At 47.6% G+C, this 17,310-nt stretch overlaps 1 protein-coding gene across 1 annotated transcript in view; it reads left to right on the top strand.

Moving 5' to 3' along the window:
• The first annotated feature begins 790 nt into the window (after positions 1-790).
• Positions 791-17,310, top strand: part of Eif4e3 (eukaryotic translation initiation factor 4E family member 3) — a 40,195-nt gene continuing 23,675 nt past the window's right edge. The window contains exons 1-2 of the mRNA XM_005071206.4: positions 791-967; positions 15,998-16,070. Coding sequence (XP_005071263.1) covers positions 843-967; positions 15,998-16,070 — 198 coding nt within the window. The 5' untranslated portion in view covers positions 791-842. The remainder of the gene's footprint in view (positions 968-15,997; positions 16,071-17,310) is intronic.

Here is a 17,310-nt window from a genome sequence, read left to right as displayed (position 1 = left end):
ATGCCTTTGCCTTTCTCATGAAGAGAGTAGCAGAGGCCTAGGAGGAGACTTGCTAGAGGGTTCCTCTTATTGTGAACTCGGGAGTCTCGTGGCTACAGTGACTTCCTGGGTTTTCACACGTGTAGGTTGTGTGCACAGAATTGCAGCTTCCTCTCCCTTCCTCTGCCATAGCTGGAGGCAGACCCGAAGAACTTTGGCTGACTCTGAGGCCTCTCTTGGAAGCTGGACACTCTGTAGGCACATCCAGAGTGGGAAGGAAGATAATCCTGGTCCTTTAAATACACCAAGTCAGGCAACTTTATTCTCACCACTAGGCATGCAAAGCTTCAAATACTCGCCGGCCTCAGTGTTGCCAGATTCCATCTTTGTCTAATACCTTGTTTCTGCACTCTCAGACATTGGAGCCTTTTTATCTGTTCGACCATTGGTCCTCTCTCCATCTATCTGTCACATCCAACTGTGCTTCCATCTGCCCTTCATCCCTCTGTCCCTCCTCCAGCCATCTGCCAGCCTCGCAATCCATCCAGCCTTCAGATTGCTGGTATGTCAATCCATCTCTCCTTCCTCCCTCGCTCGCACTGTTGGACCCTTGAGATTCTATCCATACTGATCCATTGGCCGGACCTTCCATCTGTCCTTGGCCCCAGCTGCGGGGCCAGCCGGGTGACTCTTATACTGCCCTTCTCCCTCGGGTCCGCTGCTCCGGGCGCGGGCCGGCTGGCCTTTGTTGGGCTAGGGCAGGGCCGAGGCCGGGCGGGGCGGGGCGTGGGCGGGGCGGGGCTGGCGCCGGGAGACTACTAGGCTCTCGGGTCCGCGCGTCCGCGGCCTGGCCGGCGGAGAACATGGCGCTACCCCCGGCCGCCGCACCCCCCGGGGCTGGCGAGTCTCTCGGCCTGCTGCTGTCGGCGCTGCAGCCCGAGCCTGTCGGCGTCCCGCTGCACTCGCCGTGGACCTTCTGGCTGGACAGGTGAGGGCCGCGCCCCGCCGCTTTGTCTCGGCCGCGTCCTCGTCCCACGCGCGCCGGGGGTCTCGCGCGGGCGCAGCCAGAGTTCCGCGCGTCCCCGGACAGCGGGCAGCCAGCCGTGCCGGGAGTCGCGGCGGGCCGGGAGAGGCTGCCCCGCATGTCTCTGGGGCACTAGACTTGCTGCGACCTTCGCGGCGACAGCAATCAGAAAAGTCGGCCAGCCGCAGGGAAGTGTGCGGGTCCCAGTTGGGACCTCGCTTCGGGCACCTGTGCCTCTGGCCCAGGCAGGGGTGTCTGGTGAGCTGGGGCTTCTGTGATCCAGGACAGCAGCTTTCTGGGGACAGCTCGGGTGCCCTTGCCTCCAGAGGCCTCAGCGGCATCCCTTGTCTAAAACAGAAACTTCGCACACCATCCTGGGTCTCCCTCCTGCCTTGTTTTTCTTCACAATGCTCAACGCCACCGCATTCTTCCAGATGAACTTATTTTCAGTTTGTCCCCAAGCCCTCCATTGCTTGCCCTGAGCGAGATTCACAGACTAGGGTCAGGCTTTGGAAGTATGCCAGAGCCCCTCACCTAGAACTGTGCCTGAGTAGAACACCTAGTTTTGATACATGTATACATGCATGGATAGCCTGTCGTCTTAACACCTGTCACCTGTGTGGGTAATGATAGGTCAAGTTGTTTCCAAAAGTGTGTGTGAAGTTTTGATAAAAACTGTGTCTACTATGGTTTAAGAGTTAGGAGGAAATGTATGTGATAGTTTCTGGACAGACTTAGTCTTACAGTCTACACTGATTTTTTTTTTTTTTTTTTTTTTTTTTTTGCCTAGTACCAAATGCCTGCAAGTTTTGTTTTAAAGGGATACTCCTGTTTTAAGTGAAGACAGTTCTTTTCCTGGATGATTACCCCTAAGAATTGACACAGCTAGAGCCACTTTGTTTCCTTGGGACCCAGAGAAGTTGGGGGTGGGGGAGATTGCTTGAGTCTCATTTGCAAAACATTTTCACTTTCATTCTGAGATTCCAGCATTTGACTATCAAACAAGAGTGGCTTTAGGGTTTAGCAGTCATTAGCAAAGTGAAGTTATGTCTTTGTTTTCAAAGGTGTCCTCTTACTGTGCATTTGTTACCTGGCATCTGCTTTATTATACCATGCCTGTGATCCAAACTGCAGACCTGCTGACTAGTAGAAACTGATGGAGAGAACTCCACTTTCAGCAGATTTAGTCTATTTAGAATGGCACATTTTAGGACTATTCTAAGGTATCAATGTCTTTTAACATAAGAATAGGTAGGCTGGTGGTGTAGCTCAGTGGTAGAGTACATGTGCATCATGACCCAGGCCCTGGGTTTAATTCCTAGCCCTAGGGCAAAATGAGACAAGCCCTAAGAATAGGTAGCTCTAATAAAAGCACAAATTACATCTTTCTTATATTGATTTGCACTTTTTCCCCCTCTAAAAAGTCAATACATGAAATGTGTTATTTCTGTGGTGCCTAAGCCTTTAATAGAGATGCTGTATTCATTTAGAAATTATAACTAGTTTCAACATTGTGCCTGATCCATCATCTCATAATTTTTATTGAATTAATTTTGCTTCTCTGAGAATCTGTGTGTTTATAGATGCTCTGCCCACCTGCAGGCACATTCAGGGTTGTGAAGTTCTCAGGTTCTAAAGGTTAACGTGGACTTCTCCCCCAGAGAAGCATCACTGGAGAGCGTGGTGAGGTTCTCATGAGAGCCCTTCAGGAAGCCCAGCCATCCCTCAGTCTGGAGATCCACAGCATCCGAAGACCTCTGCCACCTGGAGCTTCCTTGTGGCACCTACCTCTTAGAAAGCTCCATGATCACCTTGCCCAGGCTCACCTAGCTGCACTCCATTGTTAAGTAGGCACAACAGTGGCATCTGTCACACAGGGCTATTGTGAGCTGTGAGTGTGAAGTAACTACAGGTGCCTGGCACGGAGTAACAGCTTAGTAAGTATCAACTGATGAGCAGAGGAGCTAACTGGGTTGCTAAATTGCTGTGTACACGGGAGGACCTGCATTCCCCAGGACCCAAGTCAACAGCCAGGCATAGTGGTGCAGTATTTATTTATAGTCACAGCACTTACAGTCTCAGCTCTGGGGAAGCAGAGACCAGCGGATCATTGACACCCACTGGCCAGCCAGTCTGTCCTGATTGGCCTATGCTCAGCCTAGTGAGAGACCCTGTCTGTAAAAGACCAGCATTACTGAGGAAAGATACCAGAGGTTGACCCCTGGCCACTATAATATGCATATGCATGCGTCATGGAGTAGCTGATACGAATTCAGTAATAGGAAGTCATCATCCTATGGTCATTTCCCCACTAGGCAAATTGGAGGATCCTTCGAAAGTTATTTGCACTTTAAGCAGTCAACTGTAAAAATCCTTACTTGGTTGAAAATCAGTCTGCTGTATGGCCAAGGCTGCACCTATGTGGGTCAGGACACCCGATGAACAGACTCTTCCCTTTCTCCGGGTATTTAGGTCCTCTGTCCCTTCGGTTCTTGCCTGCATTCCCACTAGTGTCCCTGTGTTTCCTGGTCACTGTGTGGTGACCTCCTTCCTTCTGTTCCTCACAGGATCCAGCTCTTGGGCCTGTCCCAGGCACAAGGCAGGCTTGCAGCTCCCACGGAAGCAGGAGATGCCAGAGCAGCAGAGGCAGATCCTACGACCTGTCTCCACTTCCCATGCACCATGCCACCTTTTCAGCTGTCCTCACAGCTGTCCCCCAGATCTCTGAGCTTAGATGTGAGCAGTTCACAGTGAATGCCATCTCTATCCTTCCAGCTTCTCAGCCCCCAAATCCTGGGGGCATCTGCAACCCTCTCTGCCCAGCATAGAAACTGAAGAACAGCTGGGCGACTATACTCTTCAGCTCCCACGGAGCTGCTCACTGCCCTGCTGCCCTCCCTCTGCCTCTGCCTGCCAGCTCATTGGCCTCCTTGCTCTTTTTTCCAATGTCCCGAGCAAGGGCCTTTGCCCCTGCTGCTGCTGCTGCTGTCACTGTCTGGACTACTTCCCAAGTCTGCTCTTTGTATCCTTCCAGTTTCTGCTCCTACATCACCTTCCGGGTGAGATCTCCCCTGGCCGCCGATGTGGAAGGGCGCACATGCCTCTACGTGTGCACCCCGGGTCCCTGATGTGTGGCATTTTGTCTTTACAATCTTCACCACTGGCTGGTCTCTCTCTAGAATGTGAGCCGTCCATGAGGGCAGAGCTCGGATCCTGTTGCTCACTTCTCAGCTTCTAGACCTGACCTAGCGGTGGCGTTGACTTCTTCCCATAGCAACCATGCTTTCCAGTGGGGGCTCGTTGCACTCTTTCACGGGTCTGTCTGTGGCCCGTAGCTCTGTTCTCAAGTCTAGACACGTACAGCCAAGATCCAGGAGGTCCGAAGTCCGGTTGCTTTCCTGATTACTCCAAACCGAGTCGATTGGCTCCAGCATCGTCTTCCTCCGCTCACCGTGTTGCTTCCTGTGCCCATGCTGCTGTCAGCGTTTCAGCGTTGTCGTGTCTGTCTGATCCTCGGACCTTCTTTTCTAAGTACCCCGCCCATCCCTATATACACTTGCCCTCCTCCCCACGAGCCCTGTCACTCTTTTGCTGGCCCTGGTCATCTGTAGCTCCAGGAGCAGAGTAGCTTGCTGAGGTACCCGCTGGTTCCCAATCTCCTTTCTCTCCAGTGCCCTGGCTGGGAGGGAACCATTCTGAGGATATACCTGCTCTGATCCTTCTGGCCTCTCTCTTACCATGCAGCAGAGTTTACTTACGTCTCTCATTACCTAGCGCTGCTTCTGCAGAGGAGTGTGTGGTTCAGATGAAGCGGGGGTTCTAGATCTCTACCCATACTTTCCACAAAGAGGCTCTAAGTGGCGAGGTGTGTTGGGTGGTGTTTTAGATGCCAACCATGGTAGGTTTTGTTTCATTTTGTTTTTCTAGATAAGATCTTACCATGTATCCCTGGCTAGCCTTGAACTCTTGATCCTCCTGCCTAACCTCTGGAGTGCTGGAATTTCAGGCATGTGCCACCACACTTGACTTTAGACTTGAGCCATATTTGCAGAAAAAAAATTTTTACTTGTTTTTGTTTTGTTTTTAAGGAAAGCCTTAAGCTTACAAGTTATGATACCAATTTATGCTTTGCTGTGGTACCAATTTATGTTTTGCTGTTTTAAGTTCAAAGCTCTCCTTTTGACCTGGCCATTGCCTTCTCCAATTTCAAAGTACTGCCATTTGTCCTGTCGTGTGTGTGTGTGTGTGTGTGTGTGTGTGTGTGTGTGTCCCCGCCTCCCAGTAACAGCAGACTTCTGATGCTTGTCTTGAGTGGACTAGGGACTAGTGGACTAGTGTTTAGGATGCAGAATTACTCCTGGTCTACCCAGAGGACAGGCAAACACAGTGCTCCTCAGTTATAATACGTGTAGCTCCTGTTAACCCTTTGGTTCCTCCACAGCATTTCTTTCTAGGCAAGCATTCTTTTATGGATAGTTGGGTTTTTTTTTTTTTTTTTGTCTCTTACTCTTTTTGTTTATTTTGTTTTTGAGACAGAGTTTCTCTGTAACTTTGGAGCCTGTCCTGGAACTAGCTCTGTAGATTAGGCTGGCCTCAAACTCACAGAGATCCACCTTCCTCTACCTCCCAAATGCTGGGATTAAAGGTGTGTGACACAACCCAGCCGTCTTCTCTAACTCTTAATAGTGAGATATAGTGAGATGCTAATGTCTTCAGGTCTATGACTGAAGGGAGTGCCTGGCACATAGCAGGTGCTTTGTATTTGTTGACTTATGTTGTCGCTATTATTATTATCATTATTGTGTGTGAGAGTGTTTTACTTAATACTTGTATGTCTGTAGAGCACATGCATATTTAGTAACCCACAGGGACCAGGGAGTTTATCAAATCCCCTAGTACTGAAATTAAAGACTGTTGTAAGCTGCAATGTGAGTGCTGGGACTCGAACCCAGGTGCTGTGGAAGAGCAGACAGTACTCTTAACCACTGAGCCATCTCTTCAGCTCTGAATTTCTGTTTTGATCACAAAAGTGGACCATCCTCTACATATACCACCAACCCATCCATCATCGCTGCACCAAGTTTGTGTGTCTGGGATGTAGCGCTCACGCTCTCTCTCTCTCTCTCTCTCTCTCTCTCTCTCTCTCTCTCTCTCTCTCTCCCTCTCCCTCTTCCTCTCCCTCTCCTTTTCCTTCTCCCTCTCCCTCCACAATTCCCAGTCTGTGCTGTTAAAATGTTAGTTTCTACCCTGCCAGGACCACTCAGTTAGACCTCTGGGTATAGAAAATGATGAACTTGTCACAAATGCCCCCTTGTTTCTGAACTGGAATGTCACTTCTGTATGTATTGATTTTATGAACTGAACATGTTGAAGTGAATCACTGATAGGTAAGAGTGAAGCCATGGCCGCAGTGTGGCCTTCCCTCCTAGTGGGCCACCTCACATGCCACATGCTTCAGGAGTGTGAGTGGGAGTTCAGAAACATGAAATTCTAAGGGACCTACCTTATAGTGTGTGGTACATCTTAATGCCTTCTCATAGTGTGGTCCATAACCACAGATTTGACACATGGAGGTGGGGCCAGGCTTGCAAAAGGAGACCCCCACATAATCTCTCTTCACTGCATGGATGAGGTCAGCAGAGGACACAGGAAGAGAGTGACAGACATTGACGTTCCTCCTCTCCTGTTCTTGCTCTTCTGTCTCCACAGGCTCTCTGAGTGGCTGCAGGTTTTATTTTGTGGAAGGTTTCGGTATTGATCTGTCTAGCAGTCAATGCCTTTTCCCAGGGGATGCATGGCCTCTCCACATGTGGACAAGTGAATACTTCTTGCAGAATGGCCCAGGGCCTTCAATATCAACATCCTCACTTTGAAAAGTTACTCACCCTTAGCTGGTAGTGATTTAAAAAAAAAAGAAAAGAAAAGCTATCTTCCCGCTTTTCATATTATAGATGCTGTTGACTTATGCTTAAACCCGAAGCAGCAGGCAAGAATAGCAATGCTGCATGGTGAGGTCTCAGGAGTCAGTCTTAGTGGGGTCTGTGAACTTGTGTAGTCCCTCTGCACCTGACTTCTGGTCCCTAAGGATTAATTGTAAGTCAAGATGAAAAGAGCCCCATGGCTAATGTAGAACAGGAGTGACAACATTTGGAGGCAGGGAGAAATTAAAGCCCGATAAACATGTAGAACACTTGGGTTATGCTGACAACTTCAGTAGATGTATTGCTGTCAACAACAAGCCCAACCCCCTTTTATATGTGACTCTCAAACAGGAAACTGGTGTAGCCGCAAGCCACAGATCTATCTAAAAGTGATTAAAATGAATTCATCTTTAATGGAGTGAATGATGTACGAGGGGCATACTTAATCACGGTACTGGGCCTGTGTGTGTTTTCCCTCTGACAGCTGAGCCCGATGTTGATGCAAATTGCTCAGGAAGGGTGGATTTCGGCAGACACATCCCTGCCTTTGAAGCCTTTCCCCTTTAGATTTGTTCTCTTGGCTAAAATGAAATCATCTCCTGTAGGATGTGGAATATTGTCATCATTCATGTTTTTTACAAAGTGTATGTGCACTGGGCATATAATTGGAGACATCATACTATACAAAGTTATAAATTGTCTTTCCCCGTCTTAGCTTATTAATATGGCATATGTAGTACTCCCTGTGTGTTAAATAGTGACCCAAGTGCTATATACACTCAAGTACAAAATCCTCGTGATATTACAGTGCATGTCCCAGTAACATCTTACAGATGAAAAGGTTGAAGTCAAGAGAAGTGCCCTGTCTGAGGTCACATAGCAGTGTAGGAGAGACGCTGGACTGGAATAGAGCTCTGGGTGATCACGTCATGATTTTGAGCCCCTGACCACTGCATCCCTGGGACTAGGAGTACCGTTTCTTGTGTCTCATATCAACCAGTGGCATGGCTTTAGAGATGATCTCTTAATTTCAGCCATTTAACTTCAAAGATGGGGAAATGGGGGCCTGCTTTCATAGAAGGTGATCAAGCCAAGGACCCCCTGAGGTAAAATTTGCAGGGCCCCCTGAGATAGCTGGGGGATAACTTGTTGAGTAAAGCGATTGCTGTGCATGCATGAGTCTCCAGAGCTTAGTTTATGCCAGTCGTAAGTGCATGCCTCTGTGATCTCAGCACTCCCACAGGGAGATATGAGGCAGAGACAGGAGAATCCCCAGAAACTTGCAGGCCAGCTAGCCTCAGAGTGGAAGGCAAAGAGCCAACAAAGACCAACACTTAGCTGTCCATCTCACATATGAGTCCATACTCACGCATCACACAGAGAGAGACACACAGAGAGTGAGGGACGGAGGGAGGGAGGGAGGGAGGGAGGGAGGGAGGGAGGGAGGGAGGGAGGGAGAGATTTTGAAGTTTTTAATGCAAAGAATAGAGAGAGCCCTGTCTGAAACCCCATATCTAAGACCCTGGACAGGGCTTCGTATCCATCATAAGCAGTGATCCTGTTGCCTTGGAGATGCCCTTAGATGGTGATGAGGACTCTATAAGAACAGTGGTTTTTACATTTTGCTCATGATGCTGCTACTCACTAAACTTTACCATACAAGGTATTTGAATTTCTTATGATGATTTATTTAGATGGTACAGGGCCAGCATGACTAGAAGGAGTACTGGAAACCCCAGGGACTTAGCATGTCTGTGACCTAGCCTGTGCCTGCCATAACAGGCTCCCAGGTGGTGCTACTTGTGAGCTGATCACATCTCAGGTCACCAAGGTGCAGGTGGAGCATGGGAAACCTTGACAGCGCTTTTGGCTTTGTGAGAAGCCTCACCAACTATAGATGGCTGGGGAGTGGCGCCGTGGTCATGGGGAAGATTGTCCCGGTAGGAGCTGACTCCAAGCTCCATCTGCAGTGGCCATATCTTTAGAGATGCCCCTTCACAGAGAGTTTCCATCTGGAACGTCCAAGCTGAGGATTGCAAGGTGTGGCAGTTGACTTCGTATTCAGTACACGGTGGGTTCCTTCTAGGGTCACCACTGACTCAAGTTGTCAGACAGCTGTGGCTCAAGTCTCAGCTCTGCCGCTGCCCGCTATGTGTCATTTAGTGAGTTCCTGTACCAGCCCAGCCTTGGTGCTCTGCAAAGTGGAGGCTGAGCATGATGTGCACATGCAGAAGACATGTAATCTCTTCAGTTACTGGCACAAGGTATCTCGAAAAGGAGGAGGGCAACGTGGCTTCAGACATTTGAGACATCAGTGAAGAGAGCAGATTCTTGTGAAGGGTCCCAGGGATTTATTTTAATGAGTAAATTTGGTTTGTAAATAGCATATTAAAACTGTACATGCATGTGGTGCTTTGGCGATTGGGAACTGTTTAAGTAGAACAGTTGGTCCAGTATTACCGGTTCCCTCTATGCTCAGTACTCTCCAAATGAAAAAGGGTTTTCACCAGTTTTCTAAAAGAGAATCTTAAGATCCCTTCTGTGTTATCTTGCTAAGCCAGAGTCACAGAGTAAAGGGAGCTTGGAATTCGTTCTTAAGTACCATAAACAGCTCTCCGACATCTTCACATTAATCATTGACTTGGCAGGACCCAGGTCTTTAACCGATGGGTTCTTAATTAACTAATTTCACAAGGAGACAGCCTTCACCATGGCTGCAGCCTAAGGCTGGGAGAGTCTGGTGGGTGTCCTCTCTGCAGGTGGACACAAGAGACTCTGAGCTATTTGTGTTGCCTTTACCCTGTTTTTGGTTGGTGTCTCTGTACTGGTGACTTTCTCATCATCTGTGTCCTGTTCTGTCCATATCTCTGCAGAGGGTGACTAGTTAACTATTGCTGATTAGTTCCATTTTAGATGTACTGTATAACAGACTTCTACCTAGCTCTAGCGCATGTGTCCGGGCAGCAAAACAGTAGTTACAGGCTATTTCTAAAGGGGAAAAGCAGGAGGTGAGGCTGGCGGCAGAACTGGGCTTGACTTGGGAGCTCTTGATTATGGGGGGGTAATTAGTCTCTATTACTTTCCTGCTCCAGCCCCTCAGTGGCCTTTGTTGGGTGTGATACCTCAGTCTCTAGTGAGAAGTAGTGTAGCCCTGGGAGAAAGTCAGGAAGACCATGGCATTAGAGGCAGCAGATGAAGAATCCAGATCTGTTACTTCAAAACAAGCATGCAGAATCTGTTTCCTGATTTTTTTTTTTTTTGGTTTTTCGAGACAGGGTTTCTCTGTGGCTTTGGAGGCTGTCCTGGAACTCACTCTGTAGACCAGGCTGGCCTCGAACTCACAGAGATCCACCTGCCTCTGCCTCCCGAGTGCTGGGTGTTTCCTGATTTTTAAGTATAAGTTATGATACCAATCTGGCAGAATTGCTTTGTGAATCAGAGCTAATACATGCTCAATAAAAGGAGGCTGTGATTACATTACATAGAGGGCAGACTTGGGTAGAATACTTCAAAATCCAGACTCTGCTCTCTAGGCACATTTATTCTTCTATTGCTGTGTTCTCAGATCTAGCACTGTGTTGCAATGAGGCTCCTGTAGATTCCAGAGAGCTGGAATACAGGCCTGATCCCAGATTGTATGATGGCCCACATCTGTGGTATTCTGGGAATGGCCACCATTGACATGTGCACTCCCTTGTCAGCTTTCTTTCCCATCTCTTCTCTCCTGAGAAAATTAAAAAGGTCCAAACTTTGTTCCTTTGCCTCCAGGAGCCTAGGGGTGGGGCTGGGGGGATTCAGAAAGCAAGATGTACCATCTGTAGAACATGTACTCCACAGGACCAGGGCTGTACCTAGAGTGATCATTACTGTGTCCCCAGCTCCAAGAGAGGCAGTAATGAATCTTTGTAGTGTGATTAAATGTTAAATTCTCCAAGACTGTTAATGTCTATACCAGGGCTTTCTGCGCTATGGATTTTGATCCAGACACTTCTGTATTGTGGGTATTGTGTCTTGTACATTATGGGAGGCTTACCCGCTTATTTATAGCAACATAAAATGTCTCCCAGTATTGCCTTCGGTCACCTGGGTCACTGCCATTCCAGATTAGTGCCCTGGTCTGCAGGCAGAGGGCTCTGGTTAGTATTAGTATTAGAAGATGAGATCTCTGATGTTGGTAAGGTAAAAGATATAATAAAGATACGTTGCATATGTGGTTTCAGTAAGAACGTCTCTCATTTGAAACCTATTATACATCTTGGCCTTTCAGTTGCTTATGTAGCAGCAGCCTTACTTGGTCTGCATTGCCTTTTCAAGAAACAGCCACAGACCTGTAGTTCCAACTACTCTTCAGACTGAGGCAGAAGCATCTCAAGTTTAAGGCCAGCCTGGACAACATAATGTGACCCTGTCTCAAAATATATCTGTAGAAAAAAACCCAAAACTGTGCTAATGATGTAACCCAGTTGCCTAGTGTGTGTGAGGCTGTGGGTTCAGTCCTCAGCAATGAAGAAAAACGCAGTCACAGTAGATAGCAGCAGATGAAACACCTTGCATCAGCAAGTCAGTGCACATTGGCCTGCTTACGAAGCTCGTCACTTGAAAACCTTGGCTGCTTTGCCCTTCTTAGATGGGCTCTGTGGCTGTGGCCCCATCTTGCTGGTTAAGGAAACCTGAAGTTCAGGGGTGAAGTTGAGACATAACAGTGTGTTTTAGTGACTATTGAGATCAAGTTTGGTGACTAGAACACCAAACCTACACTAACCAGTCGAGCTAACACAGTCCTGGCAACACTGCTGTGTTTATAGGCAAAACCAACATTTATAAAACCACCCAGCAGCTAGATGGGACCTGTGAGATCAGAGTTTTGTTTAGAGTTCCCAAGAGCTAGAGTCCATCATAGCAGGGAAAGGCATGGCATGGCAGCAGGAGTAAGAAGCTGGCTGATCACATTTCATCTGCACACAGGGAACAGAGAAAACAGGAAGAGGGACAAGGCAATAAGCTTTCAAAGCCCTCCCTCCCCCACACACACACTTCTATCCAGCAAGGATCTACCTACCTCCTTAAGGTTCCCTGACCTACAACCAGACAGTGTCACCGCTTAGGTACATTTCTTCAAATGGGGTTGTTTTCAAGCTACTACACGGAGTTTCTGTGGAGCCTGTCATTTCCTTCCTAGCCCTGATGCATTGGTATCTAACTGTTAGCCTATCAAAGGATGGCCATGGCCGAGCATGTTCCTGTTGGGTGTCACAAGGACCTTCCTTGCCCTGCTTCATTGGAAAGACTATTTTAAACCATGTGTCTTCTAATCCCCACAGACACACTTTTGAATTAAAATAAGATTAAGCAAAGAGACGGCCTTGTAGAGAACATGCCATCATTCCTTAGGAAATGAAGATGTGGGGTGAGGGATAGCCCGATGGCTAAAGTCATTCCTATGCATGATGAAGATTTGAACTTGGATCCTCAGCACTTGTGTGGAAGCCAGGCATGGTATGCTTGTAACCCCCAGCCACCACCCTACCCAGCACTGGGGAACTGAGACAGGAGAATTCTGAAGATTTGCTGACCAACTAATATAGCCCTAACAACAATCTCCAGGCTAGTGAAAGACCCTGTTTCAGAGAAATAAAGTGTGCAATGATAGAGGAAGACATCTGACATCAGCTTCTGGTCTCCACGTGTGCACATATGGACGAGAGTAATGCACGTGCACACACACATGCACACGCGCACACACACACACCCCACATGCAAACAGAAAATAGGTAGCTTTTAGTTGCCTTTTAGAAATGCAAGTGTGGATGGGAGAGTTAGTGCCTGCTATGTAAGCAAGAGGACTTGGGTGTAGAGAATCAGGTGCGCTGACCACACCTGCAACCCTAGTGCAGCATGATGGACACAGGAGGATCCCAGACGCTTGTTGACCAGACAGCCTAGCTGGTTGATGAGCTCCAGGTTTAGTGGGAGACCCTGTCTTCAAAACTGGTAGAGAGTGACTGATGGAGATACCACGGTACGCTCATCCACACACAAAGGGAAGTGTGGCACTGGGTGAAGCTCAGTTGTAGAACACGTGCTTAGCATGGATGAGACCCAGCTTTTGTAATTGCTGTGACTTGACCGGGCAGCTCCACATCCACAGTGTGGGATGATGAGCAGCCATCGAAAGTGCATCATTTGGTTTCATGAAATGAGTATGTCCTTGGGACAGTTGGCATCCCTCTCTGAACCCCAGAGTGCTCACTGTAAAATGGTCGCAAGCACCGCTGTAAGCTACAGGGGCCCCAGCAGGACTGTATCACTCAGTAGGAGTCACCTCACATTGGCTGCCTGCGGACTCTGCTGTCTTCCACTGGTGAGTACATCCTAATTGCTTCCTTCCAGATGCTTCTCCCGAGCTCTGGAAACTCAGCATCTCCGAACACTTGGACAGAGAAACAGAGACCCTAAGTGACATGTATAATTGTCTCCTGCAATTATCAGGAGGAGAGCAGACTAGAAACAGGGGCCACAAAAGAGCCCAGAGACCAAGTGTTCATCAGCGCCTTTCGAAAGCTAAATGGTAGCTACCGCCTGCATGTTGGATTTATAGAATTTGACGTGATACTGTCTGAAGTGAATACTCACATAATACTCCCTCTAAGCTATTTTAAATTGAAGAGTGGCTTTGAAAATCAGTGAAATTTTATTTTGCAGATTAAAAACCTGCAGAGTTCATTTCCTACTTTAGGCTGCCCGCTTCCTGGGTGCCGCAAGGGAAGGAGGGCTGTCTAAAGTGCTTGTGGGACCTGGGGATGTATTTGCTGATGCACTTGGTAGAGCAGTTCTCCAGGCTGTGCAAAGAAAGAAAAGTTCGTTGGATTAAGCACCAGTTAATTTTCACGTAAAAGAATAGACTTTCAAACAGTGCATGCCCAGCAAATTAAAAAAAAAAGAGGTTGAATCCTTTCAGTTTTTTTTCCTAATGTCTTTATAATTTGTGGCACAATAGCCTACTTTATGTGGCATCTTTATCTTTGTCCAAGTGGATGCTTTAGTGACCGCAGTCCAGACCACCCCTGCTGCCTGATAGGTTTTGTTTTGTTGGTTCCTGTGTATTCATCATCACCATTTTCTCAGGGAAGTGTTTTGTTGGTTCCAGTGTATTCATCATCACCATTTTCTCAGGGAAGTGTTTTGTTGGTTCCTGTGTATTCATCATCACCATTTTCTCAGGGAAGCCTAGGTGATGCCTGACACAAAAAGGCAGCTGTATTTGTGACTATGGTTTTTTGCTTTTTAAAAATAAAGGCCATAAAAACTACAAACAGGAAATAATTGTGTACTCATGACTTTTATTAGAGTTTACCTGCCTCATGGGTAACAAGATATCTTTGCCCCTAAACTAGTCCATAATTGCTTCCTTGCTGACCTCTAGACAAGGGGACTATGCCCCAAAATGCACTTTAATATTTAGATGTGTGTATGTGATGTATATATGTGTGTACCGTTGTGCAAGCCCACGTGAAGGCCAGAGGTTGGTGTGTATCTTCCTCTATTGATCTTTATCTTATATTTTGAGATAGGGTGGTCTCTCACTGACCCTGGGGTTTGCCATTTCAGCAAAATGGCTGACTAGCAAGCCCTTGAGACCCACCTGTCCCCTCTCCCCCAGCACTGGGGTTACAGATGTCTGTCAATGCCTGTGGCTTTCACATGACTGCTGAAGGTTTGAACTCCGGTCTTCATGTTTACACGGCAAGCACATCCCTCACTGAGCTATCGCCCCAGCTCTAATGTCCTCATTGGCCCATGGTTCCAGAATGTGGGCAGTGGATTCCTGTCCCCACAGCCATCTCATCACCTCTGCTTCATAGATGCTGTGGGTCTTCTCCACATCTCTAGGATACAATGGATAGCAACTCTCTGGAAAGTGTCCCATGTTGGTGACCCCTGGGACTGTGTCTCTTAGGGTCATTAGGGTCAGTGACTGGTGAAGACTGTTCTTTTATAGATTCTAGATCCCCGTGTGTCAGTGGTAAGCAAGGTGTTTCCCCTCTTAGCATGACCTTGATTGCTTCCCACAGACAGACATGGGCTTTTGAGCATTGTTTGTGTGGTGAAGTGTCTTAGACCTGATGCTGACAAGGATCCCAGTTCCTTTACGTACAGACTGTTAGTCAGCAGGAAGAAAGAGAAACAATGGTGATAACAGAATGTCTGAATGCCTATAGATCAACACATCCCAGTTCCAGGAACGGCACTGGAAAGTCCAAGTACACCTTTTTCCTCCCAGAGACTAAGCCTGTAGTGTGTTGCCATCTAGTGGAATGTATAGAAACCAGGGATTAGTGTGTTAGGGCCATGCAGTTCACAAGAGCTGCTTGTGTGAGCTCAGTAGAAACTACTGAACGTATTTTTTTAAGGCAAGAAATTTGGGGGGGGGGGGGACCAAGACTGTTAATAGCATTCTCTAAAGCAAAACTAAATGGTACTGTTTCCCAGGGATTTGTGGGTATTTACCACCAGGGATTGTAGGGTTTTCAACCAATCGCCAGGAGGAGGAGGAGGAGTTCTCATTGCCTTCATGTTCATAGGGTATTTTTATACTTTTCACCATGTGCTTTTAAAGTGGCCAATACCTGTCTTGTATACTTAACTTTTTATTTTAAATTATTTTAGTTCAATTGCCTCAAAATAAAAATTCAGTTAGGAAGCTGGGTGATGGTGGTGCACACTTTTAATCCCCCCAGCACTAGAGAGGCAGAGACAGGAGGATCTCTGTGAGCTGGAAGCCAGCCTGTCCTACAGAGTGAATTCCAGGACAGGCTCCAAAGCTACAGAGAAACCCTGTCTTGAAAAACAAAAACAAAACAAACAAAAGCCAAAACCTATTAGGGGAAGCATGCATGTGCCTTCACCAAAAAAGTAAAAAATAAAAAATAATTTTAAAAAAAGCCAGCATCTCCAAATCCCTGTTCGGAGGCTTTAGACACATGTGCTGTGAAAACCTATATAGTTATGTTGTGGAGTATCTTCCAATCACTGACTGGATTTGTTTGCTTCTTTGTTGTTTTGCTGGTGTTAGATCACTCCCTGGTGCCACAGCAGCTGAGTGTGCCTCGAACCTGAAGAAACTCTACACTGTGCAAACAGTACAGGTGAGAGTGGGAAGGGACATGCTTTGTCACGCAAGGGCAGACTGGACACTTTATCGCACAACTTGAAGTTTTCTACTGCTTTGGTAGCCCTTGCTCAGAGCTCCACCCTGGAGTTGTCCTTTAGGTCCATTTTCATGGCAACTATTTATCCATCTACCTCAGAGGCAGGCTGTCTCTGGCCCTACCTCAAATCCTATCACCAAAATCTTTCAGTGATATGCAGAGGAGGCAAGAGGGAAGGTTTTTAAGATGTTCTTCCACGCTCCTTGTAGACTCCTATGTGTCAACCACACTCTGCCTCTGTTCCTTTAAGTTTCTGCATAACTGGTATGTAAAGATCAGAGTCTAACCTTGGGTGTCAGTCCTCAAGCACAGGGTCTGTCATTGGCCTAGAACTTGCCTTGTAGATTAGGCCACCTGGCAAGCTCCCATTTGTTTCTGCCCCCAGCTCACCACTACCTGGAGTAGAGATGGACACCACTACACCTACATTTTTTTAATATCAGTGCTGATGAGCCAGGCAGTGGTGGCACACACCTTTAATCCCAGCACTTGGGAGGCAGAGGCAGGGGGACCTCTGTGAGTTCAAGGCCAGCCTGGTCTACAGATTGAGTCCAGGACAGCCAGACCTACACAGAGAAACTTTGCAAAGCAAACAGAATATCAGTGCTGGCGATCAAACCTTTATCAGGTTTAACAGACTGCACCTTCATAACTTACACAGCCCCAGGAGCCTGGTGTTAAGCAGCATGAGTGGCCCCTGTGAACACAGTTGAATGGTGTAAGGACAGTCCCAACCATGAGCCGTTTCTCGTCTTCTTGAGAAAGTGACATATACGTGAAAATCAAGCTGTGTTGCTCTAGGGTCACCATTCAGTGCTCCAATGCAGTATTGTGGGGGAACACAGGAGCTGCTGCCCAGAAAATTAGACATCCCCCAGTCTCTGTGAGACACCCCCCACCCTTGGTGAATTTGTAGACTTTCGTTACTCTTCCCAGGAGTCACTTTGTAAAGCAGAGCCCTTGATCTTAAGGCTTGCCTGCCTGCCTGAGGAAGCTCTTCTACCCTGCTGGGATTTTGAGGGAGTCCTCCTTTCTCCACTCTGCTGTGACTTGAGAGCCTTCGAATGGGCTGAGGGATTCCAGGACGGAAGCTAGAGAGTGATCTTCCCACCACAGCATGGTAACAGCACATGGCGCATGGTTCACATCCGGCAGTGTATCTGTTAGGGTCCCCCGG

Source organism: Mesocricetus auratus, unplaced genomic scaffold (genome assembly GCF_017639785.1).
Source record: "Mesocricetus auratus isolate SY011 unplaced genomic scaffold, BCM_Maur_2.0 Super-Scaffold_100676, whole genome shotgun sequence".
NCBI classification, from domain to species: domain Eukaryota; kingdom Metazoa; phylum Chordata; class Mammalia; order Rodentia; family Cricetidae; genus Mesocricetus; species Mesocricetus auratus.
This window is presented reverse-complemented; position numbering and strand designations above follow the sequence as displayed.